Genomic DNA, 16656 nt, shown 5'->3' with positions numbered 1-16656 from the left:
TTCTTGCAGAGGCCCAGCTATTCTTCGGAAGGAATCGCTCCCAGTATGCTGGGCTAGTTTCTAGAGCTGCAAGGATTGGTTCTGATGATTTTCTTACTGCCTTTTTGGAAGCGATGTTTCACAGGTTCCTACTCTACTGTTTTTCTGACATCGTTTTAATGACATATAGTTCAGAGCTCTGAAGTTTGTGATTTTGATTCCATGTAAGCTAGCTTTTTGAGACTTCTATTTTTTGATCTTATGATGAAGATTTCTTTCTAACTCAGGAACATACCAATTTCTAAAAGATTGCAGTTTCAGCTCAGCTCACACATTTAAGTCTATGAACCATTTTGAGTTACTTTGGCATATGAGAGAGATTTATATTCATCTGGTTTTATATATATATATATATATACACACACACATACATAGAGATTATATGTCGATTATATGTACAATTGTCATTGCATATGAAAATACTGCCATTTCACATTAAAATTGTCTTGACACTATTGTAGAAAGTCAATTTACCATAAACGTAAACTTTTTTCTTTCTGTTTCTGATCTTCTTATTTCCATCTTGCAAGTACTGGGATTAAGCTGCTAAGTCTGGCGGTCTTTCTATTTTCAGCAACTTAATGAGTTCTGAGCGTGAGTTCCTTAGTTTAGATTCTAGGTCTTTAACCACTTAGCTGTCTGCTACTGTTTATTATCCACATACTTCAAATGGACCATACATTCTCACCAAGTTTTGTGACTCTGCTTTGTGGGTTAGACTAGGTAAGCTTTATAAACTGTACTTCATGGGATAGCTAGAGTGAAGGGAGTTTATTTCATCTTACCTAGAAACTGAAGTCCTAGCAGCTGATACTCTTTGAAGGCTTATTTATGCCAGTCATTGTGCTAAACACTTTTTTTTTCAAACTGACGCATTTACTTCTGGTAACAGGTCTGTAAGATGTGAAATTATTACATATATTTTGCAGATGACAAAACTGAATTTCTGAGGAGAATAAGTAACTTTCCTCAAATCCAGTTGTTAATTAACTATGCTGTCCCTGAAATATACCATCTTTAGAAAAATGAATGATGGCGTTGACTATGGCACTTGTGTATATGATTTCAAACGACTCTCTCTTTTTCTTTGCAGTATGGGAGGTTGAACTTTTACCTTCTTCTATAGCAGACAAATGCTCTTCCACCGAGCTAGATCTCCAACTGTTGAGACAAACTTTCGTTTGAATTATGCAAGATCATTTTAAAATGAAATTCATGGAAAAGCTGAGATGTATTATTTCTAGAAATATTCTCCTGAAAATGAGTCTAAAATATAGTCTTTGGCCATGATTTTTCTCCTTTTGGTTAATTTTTGTTTGTTTGTTTGTTTGTTTGTTTGTTTGTTTGTAAGTCATGCCATGTAATGCTGACAGACCTGGTACTTGTTGTGTAGCCCAGGCTGGCATTGAGCTCTTGGCAATCAACTGATCTCAGCCTCTTGAGTATGGAGATTACAGGCAGGCACACCATGCCCAGCTACAGTCTTTTTCTTACCTTACTAGCTCTCCGAATCCTTTTACCTGGTATGCCGTGTCTTCAATAGTGTTGAGATCTCTACTTCTTTTACCTTTTTCTTTGTAATCTCTCTTGTCTTGCCTGGTTCCTTGTCCTTCCTAGTCTCATTCAGTTCCAACCTCAGGGATCTATCTATCTATCTATCTATCTATCTATCTATCTATCTATCTTTGCTTTCTTGTCTTTATTTCATGCCTCCTTAGACAAGTCTCAGCTAATTGTCTTCCTTTAACCTGCCTTGTGAGCTCTACTGGAGAAAAATCACGTCACTTTTGGGTCGTTAGTACTTCACTAAATTCCTCATCTTTGGCGCCGTCTAAAGCTTGCCCCCTCACCCCCTCTGTCTGTATCTCCTGGTCCCCAGGCAGCTCTGTTTCACTCCTTATCAGGACGGTTGGGAGATACTCAGTCCTTTCCCTCTCCTACCCTTTCATTAGTTTTAACAGATAGCTTTCTGTCCAATTTCAAAGCAACAAGAACTTGCATCTGCTTGGTCCTCCAACACTCTGCGACTTCTGCTTTCTCATTCTCCCTTTCTTCCCACTTCTCTCAGAGACAGGGCACTCTTTGGTGCTCAATGCTAATCTTTACACTCCAGTGCTGGAGTCCGTCCTTATCTCCCAAGGGACTGCAGCTGGCCCTCTTTTCCTTTGAGGACTTTAATTGGGTCATTTGCCAGTTTCCCCCGAGTATATACGCCTTCTATCTGAAGAACTTGAAGACTGGGGGCAAGGGGATGTCCTTCAGCATTTTAAGTTCTTGGAAAAACAAAACACTTGGATTTTCTTCTTTTACTATATACCATAAGTAGCAGTTAGAGAGCCAGACTTATATGCATCTGTTAATCTTTTTGATGTCTTAACTAGGGAGTTTTTCAATGAAAAAATTTCAAACATCCAGAAAAGTAAAAAAGGTTTCCCACAAACACCCATTACATCACAATCTATATTGTATCCTTGATATACTTTATCGCATATCTAATTTGTACTTCTAAATACATATCAATGTATTTTGCTTATACATGCATTTTAAAAGTTGATATAAATATATACTCTCAAATACATCAGCATTCATATTGTTAGCTATAGTTAAATATTTATTTTGATTTTATCTTCATAAAACTTTCATGTTATAATATATATAAACCTTAAGTGTCCACCTGCCCATTTATAGACAGTGTATGGTTCGGAATGGTGATATGCTAATAAGAAAGGTCATCGGCTCTTCAGGCGCTGACTGGTTTGTTTCATTTGCCAGTTTCCATGGTCTACATATTTCCACTGTGAACAGTTGCAGGCTATACCAATCTGTCATTACTCAGTATGAAAATGGGTGCACACAATCCTTAGGCCTTCTGCAGCACGTCATTACATGTGTATAACCCAACACTTATCACATTGCATAGCTTACCATCATTCCAGAAATTCCCATCATACTTCTTTCCCATAACTCCCATCCTATTCACCCAGAGGCAGATCATACTTTGATTTGTTTCCCCGTGTAGATTTGTTTCTATAGTGTCTAAATAGTTCTGTTCTACTCTAGAACTTTTTATAGGTACAACAATACAGTAACTATTCTTTGCATAAAACATCCCTAATTCAGCATAAAGTTTTTGTGGTACACTGTTATGTATACCAATAGTTTATCTCTTTCTCTAACATAATTTGTAGAAGAATTTTCAATAATCATTGTTATTAGACTCCTAAGGCTGCTAGTAAACTCACATAAATCTGGCTTTTGTATAACATAAATTTATCTCCTTCACAGGTTTGGAGGCGAATTAAAGTGGTGATGGGCCAGTCTGTCTGTTGGCTTTAAGAGCATATCCATCCTAGCCTTTTCTAGCCTATACTACTTGCCTGTACTCCTGGATATTCTGTGGCATGTGTTGATACATTATTCTAATCTTTACCTCTGTCTTCCAAATGGCATTCTTTTTGTCTGTTTCTGTATCTTCATTTTACCTTTAGAGTTTTGTATTCACTGGGGTTTGAACGCACCCTAACCCAGTATTAGCTTATAGTAGTTTAACAACAGATTTAAATAGTATATTATCAACTACTACCAGTTTGAGGTTCCTAGTAGAGATAAATTTTAGAGATATTCTGTGCAACATAGCACATTCTGTCCTCTGTCCTGTAAAAATTCAGATTCTTCCCAGTACATGCAATATACATGTAACCCATTGCAAACTACATTTACATGTAAACTCAAAAAGTCTCACATTTCGTTATTTAAATCATTGAAGCAGGCAGTGGTGGCATATGCCTTTAATCTGGCATTCAGAAGGCAGAAGCAGGTAAAATCTCTGAGTGTGAGTCCAGCCTGGTTTACAGAGCAAGTTCCAGGATGGCTGGGACTACTTAAACAGAGAAACCCTGTCTTAAAACAGCCCCCTCCAAATAATCTAAATCGGGTGTGGACGAGGTTCAGGATATAGTACATCTTGAAACAAAAGTTCTTTCTTCCCACCCAGAGAACTGTGTAATTGAAAAAGAAATCATGCTGTTGTAATATATAATGGTGAGGCAGGCATATGATAAGACAGCCCCCTCTGAAAAGGCAAGAAAGACAAGTTAGTCAGCAGAGCAAGTTTGATTCCTTAGTATGCTTTGCGCTCCTTTTCTGGCCTCTGCAACTGCGTCTTTTTTGCTCTTAGTCATCTTTTCTTCCTTTTGTCCCAGGTCTGTCTCCCACCAGGCCGCCTGCCACTGGTTCTGGTGCAGAATTCTCAGGTGCCTTATCAGCCTTGAGGAAGTCAAGAGATGCATGCAGTTAGACTGGAGGCTCTCTACAGACCCTTCACAGATAAGCTTGCCTCCTCCATCTCTGGCTTCTGGAGATGACTGAATCTGTGAGCCATCCCCAGTGTCTTCAGTAAAAGTGTATCTGGCCACAGACCTGGCCCCTTTTCCAGAACACACTGTCTTGATAGGTTTAGGCCTTTCAGATTATCAAATGCTAGTTTCTTTCTCCCTAATAATTAGATTATCAATTTATATCTTTTACATTACAATTTTATTGTGAGCATCAAGAAGAAATAACCCTTGTCTTTCATACTTTGGATATCTCAGCTGCATATCTTAAATTTGTTACTTACAAGGTAGCTCCCCCCCCCAATAGCATGAAACCATTTCAGCCAACTTTCTGCCACTGAATAACAAAGATCATTTTTCTTCCAGTATCAAATCTCATTCATTGTTTTTTCCTAAGGCCTCTCTAGAAATGTGGCTAATATTTCTATCTGCAGCAATATTGTATTCGTGATGAGTATGTACACATGCAGCTAGCCATGCTTATGCATAGTGTCTAGGTTTACGTGACCTTTATCTACTGTTTGTTCCCCCTTTTCCTAAGCCTTTACCACGACCGCCTTTAGGATCTGTGTTTCTGCCAGTGGACTCCTGAAGGAAATTTGGGCTTATGTTGTTAACAAACATCAAAATTCTTCCAGCGTCATTCCATTTCCCAGTCCAAAATATGTATTGACTTCCTAGGGTTACCATAACAAAACAACAGGAATATAGTGTCTCATGATTATGGAAGTACAAAGGCAAGATATTGGCTAAGTTGCTTCCCTCTTAAAGCTCTGTGAGGGAACCCTGTGCAAGCCTTTGTCCTAACGCCTAGTGGCAAGCCTTGGCTTGTCATGGTACTCCCATCACTGCTTCTGTTATCCCATGTATTTCCTTTCTGGGAGTGTGGTACTGTGTCTTCATTTGCCTCCTCAAAAACACAACGGTCTTCGGCCTTAGGTCCTCCCCTGATCTGTATGATTTCCTCGTGATTAATTATATCTGCAAAGATCTCTTTCTCCTTTGACGTTTAATTCTGAGGCTTTGGGATATTCAAACCCAGTATGTTTATGACTGCCCTTTCCCCGCCTTTCATTCATATTTGTACAAGCTGTATTTTTAAATGATAAGATTGATCATTCTGAAGAGTACTTCGAACATTTTTTTTGAGGGGGGGGGGTTTCGAGACAGGGTTTCTCTGTGTAGCCCTGGCTGTCCTGGACCTCACTCTGTAGGCCAGGCTGGCCTTGAACTCAGAAATCCACCTGCCTCTGCCTCCCGAGTGCTGGGATTAAAGGCGTGCGCCACCACTGCCCGGCTACTTCGAACATTTAAGTTCAATGAGATTAATAAATAGAGCAGGAGAAAACTGTAAAAGCCCTTGTATGCCCCTCACAAACCATAGCCCCCTTCTATTCAGGTGTAATTACTGTCCTGACTTGTGATAATAATTTTCTTTTTTAAAAACTACTTATATCCATCAGTAGACAGTGTTTCCTTTTTCCTGTGATTAAACACTACTAGTCAACTGAGCTGCATATATACTGGGTCTTCCTTTTCTACTTAAGATTATGTTTGTGAGATTCATCCACATTACAGTTTGCAGCTATAGTAAGTTCATTTTCACTGAAATATAGAATTCCTTTTTATGAACATGCATGCTTTTTGTTCTGCTACAATGGGACATTTGGGGTGTTCTCATTAGGATTTAGCATCATTATCACTCCTGCTACATGATGCTTCTTGTATAGAAATCCTGGGAAACACGCCCATGAGTTTATCAAGATTTACACCTTTAGAGTACAATTGAGAGGTGATGAGTCACAAATCTCCATTTTCATAAGTATTAACTAATATCTGAAGGGATTTCTCCCAAGTTAACGTCTCAACAGTTGTGGAAGAATGTTCAGGCTGCTCCATTCCCAGTCTAATAAATGTTGACTTATGTTTCCTTGTCTTATTTATTCCCTGTATTAAGAATCAACATTAGTAGTGCTATGCTTTACACTTTAGCCCTTATTCAAGTCTTATTTCACCTATTGTTTTGACAGTTTTGCAGTATGGAGAAAAATTAAAAGGATACCCGCTAAACTATTTGAAATGACTGTCAGATGAAAATAGGATTTCTTCTGTTAAATTTTTATGTGTGTGAGTGGTTCACTTACTTGTATGCATGTGTACCATGTGCATGCCTGATACCCACGTAGACGAGAAGACATACATCTCCTGGAACTGTAGTTATGGACGGTTTTGAGCTGTGATGTGTATGCTAGGAAACAAATATTTTCCTATACAGCCATAATATGATCATCCTTGAGAAACTATTGCATTACTACTGTAATTTTCTCTAATATACATTTTGTAATCAAATTTCTGACTTTATATAGGTTATAATCATGGATCACACATCTCATTTAAATTGCTTTAGAAGAACTCTTACAGTGTGTGTTGGGGGGTATGTTAAATACGGTTGTGTCTGCAGACATTTATAGCTATCTGGAGTACGTATCTGAATTGTTTGCATCATTGTGGTTTAATTTTATTTTCTAGATAACTAGTGATGAGGGGCGCCTTCTCACAGCTTTCTTGAGCATATGAGCAGCCTCCTTTGTAAATAGGCTTTGGATTCTTTGCCTGTTTTCTTCTGAGTACTCATCTGTGTTTGTGACAGGTATAGTCTTGGTTCACAAGTCATTTTAAGCCTCTATGAAGACTGTAGCTTGGCTCCACAGTTCCTTGAATTTGGCGGATCTCAGTGGTCTCCAGTTATCTAATCGTCACTACGGAGGAGGAGCCTATAAATGGTCAGGTGTTGTGTGTACTCTTATCTCCACCTGCCCAGCCATACTCTATACTTCTACATTTACGGAAATGTATAGGGATTCTTATCATTATGGCTATGGATTACTTTTTTGGTTATATGTTACATGTGTTTAAAGTATCGATTCTTACTCTATCTAATCATTCACTGTCTTTATGAGACCTCTTTTTTTATGGTGGTCCAACTTACGATTATTTTATTGTATTTTTTTCTCTCTTATATACTCCAGATTTTATTCCCCTCCTGGCCCACCCTCTGACTGTCCCACATCCCATACCTCCTCCCTCATCTCCAAGAGGCTGTCCGCACCTCCCAGTTCGCCAGACCTCTCCACTCCGTGGGGCCTCCAGTCCCTTGAGGATTAGGTGCATCATCTCAGACTGAACCCAGACCCGGCAGTCCTCTACTGTATGTGTGTTGGGGGCCTCGTATCAGCTGGTGTATGCTGCCTGGCTGCTGGTCCAGTGCCTGGGAAATCTTGAGGGTCCAGGTTAATTGAGACTGCTGGTCCTCCTACAGGGTCACCCTCCTCTTCAGCTTCTTCCAGCTCTTTTCCCCCTAATTCCACAACAGGGGTCAGCTGCTTCTGCTCATTGGTTGGGTGCAAATATCTGCATCTGACTTTCAGCTGCTTGTTGCGTCTTTTGGAGAACAGGTCCCTTTTTGTGAGCGCTCCATAGCCTCAGTAATAGTGTCAGGCCTTGGAGCCTCCCCTTGAGCTGGATCCCACTTTGGGCCTGTTGCTGGACTTTCTTTTCCTTGGGTGCCTCTCTATTTTCATCATTGTAATTCTTTCAGACAGGAACACTTAGGGGTCAGAGATGTGACTGTGGGGTGGCAACCCCATCCCTTTACTTGATGCCCTATCTTTCTACGGGAGGTGGCCCAAAATCTGCTCAAGATGGACTTTGCAAAGATTTTATCATGGATAGAAACAGGACTCATGAAGCCACCTCTTTTGGAAGAGCTGTTGGTAGCTAGTGATTGATTACTGGGGAAGGGAGAGTCATTTTTTTATATTTGTTATTGGATATTTTCTTCATTTACATTTCAAATGCTATTCCTAAAGTCCCCTATGCAACCCCCTACCTCCCGGCCCGTGCTGTTCCCCAACCCACCCACTCCCGTTTCCTGGCCCTGGTATTCCCCTGTACTGGGGCATATGATCTTCGAAAGACCAAGGGCCTCTCCTCCCATTGATGGCCTACTAGGCCATCCTCTGCTACATATGCAACTAGAGACATGAGCTCTGGGGGGTACTGGTTAGTTCATATTGTTGTTCCTCCTATAGGGTTGCAGGCCCCTTTAGCTCCTTGTGTACTTTCTCTAGCTCCTTCATTGGGGGCCCTGTGTTCCATCCAATAGATGACTGTGAGCATCCACTTCTGTATTTGCCAGGCACTGGCATAGTCTCACAAGAGACAGCTATAACAGGGTCCTGTCAGCAAAATGTTGCTGACATATGCAATAGTGTCTGGGTTTGGTGGTTGTTTATGGGATGGATCCCCAGGTGGGGCAGTCTCTGGATGGTCCTTCCTTTCGTCTCAGCTCTGAAATTTGTCTCTATAACTCCTTCCCTGGGTATTTTGTTTCCTCTAAGAAGGAATGAAGTAGCCACACTTTGGTCTTCCTTCTTCTTGAGTTTCATGTGTTTTGCAAATTGTATCTTGGTTATTCTAAGTTTCTGGGCTAATATCCACTTATCAGTGAGTGCATATCATGTGTGTTTTTTTGTGATTGGCTTACCTCACTCAGGATGATATCCTCCAGATCCATCCATTTGCCTAAGAATTTCATAAATTCATTGTTTTTAGTAGCTGAGTAGTACTCCATTGTGTAAATGTACCACATTTTCTGTATCCATTCCTCTGTTGAGGGGCATCTGGGTTCTTTCCAGGTAATGGCTATTATAAATAAGGCTGCTATGAACATAGTGAAGCATATGTCCTTATTACAAGTTGGAACACCTTCTAGGTATATGCCCAGGAGAGGTATTGCTGGATCTTCCTGTAGTACTATGTCCAATTTTCTGAGGAACCGCCAGACTGATTTCCAGAGTGGTTGTACCAGCTTGAAATCCTACCAACAGTGGAGGAGTGTCCCTCTTTCTCCACATCCTCACCAGCATCTGCTGTCACCTGAGTTTTTGATCTTAGTCATTCTGATTGGTGTAAGGTGGAATCCAGGGTCGTTTTGATTTTTGTTTCCCTGATGACTAAGGACTTTGAACATTTCTTTAGATGCTTCTCAGTCATTCAAAATTCCTCTGTTGTGAATTCTCTGTTTAGTTCTATACCCCATTTTTAAATTGGGTTGTTTGGGTTTTTGGTGGTTAGCTTTTGGAGTTCTTTATATATTTTGGATATTAGTCCTCTATCGGATGTGAGGTTAGTGAAGATTTCTTTCCAATCTGGGTTGCTGATTTGTCCTAGTGACTATGTCCTTTGCCTTACAGAATAAAAATTTTCATCTTTATGGAATAAAGTATTTTAATATTTTCTTTATGGTTAAGGCTTTTGGTGTTTCAGTTCATCAGTCCTCCCTCGTGTGAATGTAGGAAGGTATTATTCTTCGTTCTAAATGTTTTTTTTTGTCCACATTTAAGTCTTTAATCTACCTGGAACTGACTTATGTATACATTATAAAAGAGTCCGTTTATCGTTTTATCCTCAAACAGATAGTGTTTAACCAATATTCAAAGTCTGTACGTCTCAGTGAGTTTCTCTACAGTAAGAGCAGGCATTCTCAAGCTCTGGAGAGCCACGTGGACTTCACACTTTCACTGCCCAGCATATTCTATGCACTTACCCAGTAACAAAAAGAAATTCTTCAGTGGAATTTGAGACTTTTGTCCAGTTTTAAATTGGTGGAGTATGGGTAGTTTTAGTATTATATAGTAAGATTTCTTTGTGTCTTCTGAAGGCAGGTCCTTTATAAGTATAATGCTTGCTTCTGATCTTTTCTTATGTTCTTAATTGTGTCTTAAAGCACAGATGTCTTAATGAGGTCCAATTTAGAAATTTATTCTGTTAGTATTTAAGCTTTTTGGTATCTTAACTAAGAAATCTTTCCCGGAATCAAAGTAAAGAAAAATAGTTCTATGTCTTCTTCTAGAATACGTACTGTCTTTATGCATGGAAATTTGTGTTTCTAAGGTATGATCTAGGTTCTTAATTTTATATGAAGATTTCCTATTGATTAACACTGTATCTTAAATTTCTTTGTATGGTTTTGTTGCTTTGATCTATATTTATGTCTTTATGTGTCAAATCCCTAGTGGACCTTTATAGCGAGTTTGGCAATCAAGAAAGAGTAACTCTTCCGACTTTGTTTCTTCTCTCCTAGTTCTTATATATCCATGCAAATTTTGTCAACTCTTTGTTGATTTTTCTACATAAATGCTGAAATTTAAAGGAGATTGGATTGAGTCTGTCATTTCATTTAGTGACAGTTTCTCCTAGCACATGAACACACAGTGTCTCTTCCTTTATTCAGATCAGCTATAATTTCGTTCAGCATTATTTTATATATAATATATATATTTATATTTTATATATTATATAATAAGTAATATTATATTGTATATATTATAGTGCATCAGACCTATACTTCTATGAAATTTATTTTTAAACATTTTATTCATTTTGACACTCTTGTAAATAAAATTGTTCTGCTTTTGTTTATTCTTGTCTGCAAGTATATAGAGAGATGCTGGGTTTTGTTTTCACCTTATATTCATCTAACATGATCTAATTAAATGTTCTATTGATTATTTTATTCTAGTGGTTTTAGTATGGATAGCTTGGCGTCTTCTACACAAGAAACACGGTGTTTCCTATGAATAAAGACAGTTTTACTTGTTCTCTTGTCTGGAACCTTGTTGTTTACTTGCTTTTCCTTCTGTTTTCCAGAACCTTCAGTACATTGTTGAATGGAAGTAATGTGACCCAGTGTTCTTGCTTTATCCCTAATCTTCTTTTAATGTAATATTACTATTCATTCTTTGCTATAAATCACACTCAACTTCTCTGGAAAAGCAGCAAATGCTCTCTTCAGGGAGAAACATGTTTTTTAAGCCATTCATCTTAGCGCTAGGTTTTCTATGCCAGCTCTGTTGCAGTACATTACTTTCTTACGGTTATTATAATTAATTACCACACATCTGATAGCCTAAAGCAACATAGGTTTCTTCTAGTACAGATCTAGAGGTCAGAAGTCCTAAGATGAAGTCGTTAAAATGGTACTGAAGACTAGGTGAATATTTGATAGAATTCACCAATGAGTCCTATTGAACCTGAGTGGTTTTTTAGGATAGCTAGCTGATTACTAATTCCGCCTCTTGTTACCGTTTAGTAAGTCATTGTCTTTTGGGATTGTGTTGCTAATTGTTATGTTTATAAAGTTGTCACTCAACATAGATTTCCTCGCTCGCTCGCTGACTGGAAGTTCTCCACCGTGTTCCTATGGAGTCATCCCTCTGATTTCCACGAGGGCTCATGCCTTCACCTTTTCACTTCAGTCTCTTTCTCTTCTCTTAAGTTTTTGCAGACGGCAGCACACAGACTTGGAGATGAGGTTGGCAGGATCCAATTTGTGTGGTGTTAAGCACCAAGGAAGCGCCACCGGTTTTGCTTATTTGTTTGGTTGGGGTTGTTTGTTGGTTGGTTTTGTTTCAGACATGGTCTTATTCTGAAGCTTCGGCTAGTCTGAAACTCACTGTATAAATCAGGCCTCAAACTCACAGAGATCCGTGTCCCTCTATTGGTTCCAGCCATCTCTAAGTTCCTAGGGTCTTTGCTCATTGATATCACCTGAGAACCCAGAATAGTGCCTGGCTTATAGTGGTCATGGTATAAGTCTCTGATTATATACTTTAGAATGGTCATGCAGTTACATATTTTCAAACATCAGGATTTTTAAATCCTATGGATTGCCCTCCTCATCTGACTTGGATTTCACCTCTAATGCAAGCTCATTTCAAACTCTAATGTGATTAAACACTTTTAATATATCTATTAGTTACATATTTTCCCTCTTTTTAGGGAAGACTCATCAGTCTTTTGCTCAATTTCCCCTTGGTTGCCTACCTCTGTTTCTTAAGGATATATGCAATTTCATACATCCAGTAGATGCACTCTCTAATTATCTGTGTAGTAACCATCTTATCCCATGGTTTTTCTATCTACTCATGATTCTTTTGCTTATTGGATGCCTTGTGCCACAGCGTATGTGTGGAAGTCAGAGGGCGTCTTTGGAGGAATTAGTTCTCTCCTTCCACATGTGGGCCACAGGATTGAACTCAGGTCCCCAGGTTTTGTGGAAGTGGCCTTTACCCACTGAGTCATATTGTTGATGTATTTTATGACACATCCTATGATCAGGAATTTTTTATTTTAATGCAGCTGTATTCATAAATTGAGTCATCATTTTCTAAATGACTACACCTTTTGTACCCTTTTAAAAATAAAATATTTTACTTTTGAAATTAAAATATATATTTTCCCCCTTGCTTTTCTTCTAGCTCCTCGCATGTATTTCCCCTTTGTGCTCTCTCTCGCTCTTCCTCTCTCTCTCTCTCTCTCTCTCTCTCTCTCTCTCTCTCTCTCATTCATGGCTACTCTTTCTTGAATTCACGTTGTGTATCTTAAGAGATAACTACTCTTATACATTGCTGGTAGAAATACAGAAAAGTACAATTACCTCAGGATGGAATTTGTTTATTAGAAGTACACAAACATTTACTCTTTGTCTCAGCAATTTCACCTTTTAGAATTTATTTGAAAGAAGTTCTTGAAAAATACCAAATTATGTGTGTGTGTGTGTGTGTGTGTGTGACACACATAAAAAAACCACAAGGCTAATTTCAGGGCATAGTTCAAAACAGCATAAGACTTCAGATATAAAACCAATATTTCAGGGTTTGTTCATAGCAAAATATCTAAATAACTATTATACATACACATACAGTATCGTGTAACTGTAAGAAGGCAAAAGAATAGCTTTTATATGGGTATAGAATTATATATAGGACATATCGTTAAAATCAAAAGAGCAAGCTTCAGACCAGTATTTATATAGGAAAAGAATATAACTAATGAATTTCATGTATGTATACATATAGTTTCAAAAAAAAAAAAAGGAAATCCTGGAACCATAGGTCAAACTTAAAAAGAAATAGTATTTACGAGGACCACAGGGAATGAAACGAAGGGATCAGAGATAGAATGATACTTCCATAAAGGTATAGTAGAGCCCTTTTAAATTTAGAGCCATATAAAGGTATTGCATGATTACAAATGTAATAAAACCTCTCATCAGAACCAGAGGGGGCTGGAAGGGGTGTGTGTTTCCCAGTTGAGTGCTTGCTCACATTCACTAAGCCCTGAGTTCACTCTGCAGCATCACATGCACCCAAAACTCGAGAGAGAAGCAATCTATAAAAGGAAAAAAAAACCTGAAGCAAAGAAAACAAGTGAGAAACATAACTGGTAGCAGAACAACCCAGAGAAAATGCTATAGTGACTTTAAAGTAATACATGTCTATTACTAACAACATAGTTGCTAAGGACTGCAAATATAAAAGTATATCCAATCGTTTTATTGTTCTTTTATTAGTATTTTATTTTGTTTTTTGTTTTTGTATGTTTGTTGTTGTTTATTCGTATTGCTTTGAAATTTTTCAATTATGTGAGTATATTGTTCGAGAAAGCTAATAATCCAACTTGATAAAAGCATTAGTATCTGAGGAACTGGACACAGAATGTCAGTGATAGAGTACTTGCCTAGAAGGCGAGCGGTCCTGGATTTGATCCTCAGAACTACCAAAACCAACCATCCACACAAAAGAAAGGAGGTACAAGGCTAAAATCAGAGTTGAAGACAAACCTTGTTATATTACATTTGAATTGGAAATGATGTTATAAATGTAAGATCTATTTTTCTCCTATAAACTATCCCAGCTTCGTCTACTGCAGAGGCTTAGAAGCAACAACAATGAACACTCCGAACAACAGTAATTTCCAAGTACTTTTCATTAAAAGGAACCAGGGATCCTTGGAAAAATAGTCCAAGAGCCAGGCAGTGGGAGCACGTGGGAGGCAGAGGCAGGCAGATTTCTGAGTTTGAGGCCAGCCTGGTCTACGGAGTGAGTTCCAGGACAGCCAGGGCTACACAGAGAAACCCTGTCTTGAAAAAAACAAAAAAAAAAAAAAAAAAGAAAAAGAAAAAAATGTACAAGATCAGCTTGGGACTCCTATAGGTCCACTATCACAAATAATTATTACATTTAATTGAAACACAAGCAATCATAAAACTACATAATTCCATAATTATGCTGAAAAGTAACCAACCACTAGCCAGCATTAGTTATTTCCTTACTCTCGTGAATACTGAAGAACAGATCGAATCAAGCATTTATCCTGCTTTTCTTGTAGAAACTATATTCAGGAAAACTAAAGTGTTGATAATTATTGATTCCAGATTAAAAATTCAAAGGAAATAACAGAGTCAGGGAATCCCCATTTTGTAGTTCATAAGTTAATAGACCTAAACAGTAATTGCCAAGGATATGAAGCCTGAAAGGTAAAAGTTGTATGGGAGTACATAGTAATTGAGAGATGTGCAAATAGCACTTAAGTTCACCGATTAATTTTAATATCACTAAAAAAGTGTTCAGTGAATATTATGTGCCTTTGGGCATGGTACAATAGGAAATACACAGCTATATATGAATAGTTTAGCCTTAAATATTGAACATGGATCCAGTTAAATTTTTACAGAAACCATGTTTAATGTAGTTTCCTAGAACAGGCCTCAGTCTGTTCTGATAATCTGGTATGTAAGAGCAATTATATATCTGGTGAGAATTTGAAATGCACTAAATTTGACCCAAATTGATAATTAAAAAAATAGTAAATACAAGTGACAAATGACTACTGAATTAGACTAGATTTAACTTTCAAGAAATGCAAGAAATTAGGAAGAATTTATCATCAGAAAACACTTCATTAAAACAATTTCTTCATAGAGTAGATAATGGTTCTATATTATCAATGGATGGAGGAGGAAAGTTCATGAAGGGATGGGATAGAAGAGTTATGTAAAAGCCATAATAGCCAAAAACTGATTTAGATCTTGATTACGTAACCAAGTACCTTTTTAAAAAAATCACAGAAATAATCAAGGTATTTCAAATATAACCTTGGAATCAAGTAATATATAGGAATTATTAGTTGTTAAGTATGAAAATGCCATCCTGGTTCTGTTTTTCAAACGTCCTTGGCAGTTAGAGGTATGTATACTTGCCTGAGCTTGAGGTTTCTGGGGGCCTTAGTTACTCTGCCATGTACTGGCCTTGCTTGAGTTGGACAGTCTTAAGATACATACATACACATGCATGCTCACATGCTCATGCTCACAGGCATGCACACACATACATGCACGCACATGTGTTTGCTACATGTTACCTTTCCTAAACGAGATTCTGTATCTGAGATCCAGAATTTAATTTTTATTAATTTTTAAAAAGTTGTACTGGGGAGGCTTTGTAGAACTTGCATATCTCTTTGTCTTGATCCAGATGAACCCCCAAAGAAGAACAAAGGTGACCCCATGAACAACCTGGAACATTTTTACCGCGAGACTATAATGAAAAAGCGTCTTGAAGAGTTCCAACTTTTGAGAGGTGAATCCTTTGCTTGCCACTCACTGGTCTCAGCTGCATCCGTGAGTGGTAGTGGCACAGCTGAGAAGCCATCACTCCTCCAGGACAAGGGAAAACAGGCAGCACAGGGTAAAGGCCCCAGGCTCCATGTGGCAAAGCTTATTGATTTTCCAACTGAGCAATATTGGACTGGGCCTAAGACGCTGAAGCAACCAATAGAATTTATCCCAGAAGATGAGATCCAGAGAAATCGTTTGTCAGAGGAGGAGATCCGAAACATTCCTATGTTTTCTTCATATAATCCAGGGGAACCAAACAAGGTATAGGCCACATCAAGAAAACGACCTGGGTTGTTTTCGCTTTCATTTACCTCTACCTAATGCAGTATTTTAAAAATACCTTTGCTTATGCCAAAGATTCTGACATAGGTACAGTGAGTGGTCCTGTTTGTCCTTGACCTTGTCACTTTCTGCATACTATTTCAGTAGTCTATCTCCTAGCATGTTCTCCTAGCATGAGCTGTTACTGAATGGATAAATTAAGAAATATCCATATACCTAGCTAGCCATGATTACAAAGATTTAATAACTTTTCATATTTGCTTAGTTTTAAACACTAATAGCGCATTATGGATATGCCTGAAGAATTTCATGCGTTCATCAATCCCATTTTTCCTTCTTTCGTTTATCCACTATTTTGAATTCGCTAGTTCTGTTCCTGTGGGTATTTTTATGTATTTACTGCCTAAAACTGTATACAACTATCCCTACTGAATGATAACTAAATTTACTTTGTTTTTTCTTCTTTCCTTTTTTTTTTTT

General features: G+C 38.1%; 1 protein-coding gene across 7 annotated transcripts in view; it reads left to right on the top strand.

Annotated features, from left to right (window-relative positions):
* The window catches only part of Rbm41 (RNA binding motif protein 41), a 109085-nt gene that overhangs the window by 14245 nt on the left and 78184 nt on the right, over window positions 1-16656 (top strand). For all 7 annotated transcript variants that reach the window (NM_001172148.1, XM_030251329.1, NM_153586.2 and 4 more), the window contains one exon: window positions 15752-16155. In NM_001172148.1, the coding sequence (NP_001165619.1) occupies window positions 15752-16155 (404 nt within the window). The remainder of the gene's footprint in view (window positions 1-15751; window positions 16156-16656) is intronic.

This window comes from Mus musculus, chromosome X, assembly GCF_000001635.26.
Source record: "Mus musculus strain C57BL/6J chromosome X, GRCm38.p6 C57BL/6J".
Taxonomy (NCBI): domain Eukaryota; kingdom Metazoa; phylum Chordata; class Mammalia; order Rodentia; family Muridae; genus Mus; species Mus musculus.
This window is presented reverse-complemented; position numbering and strand designations above follow the sequence as displayed.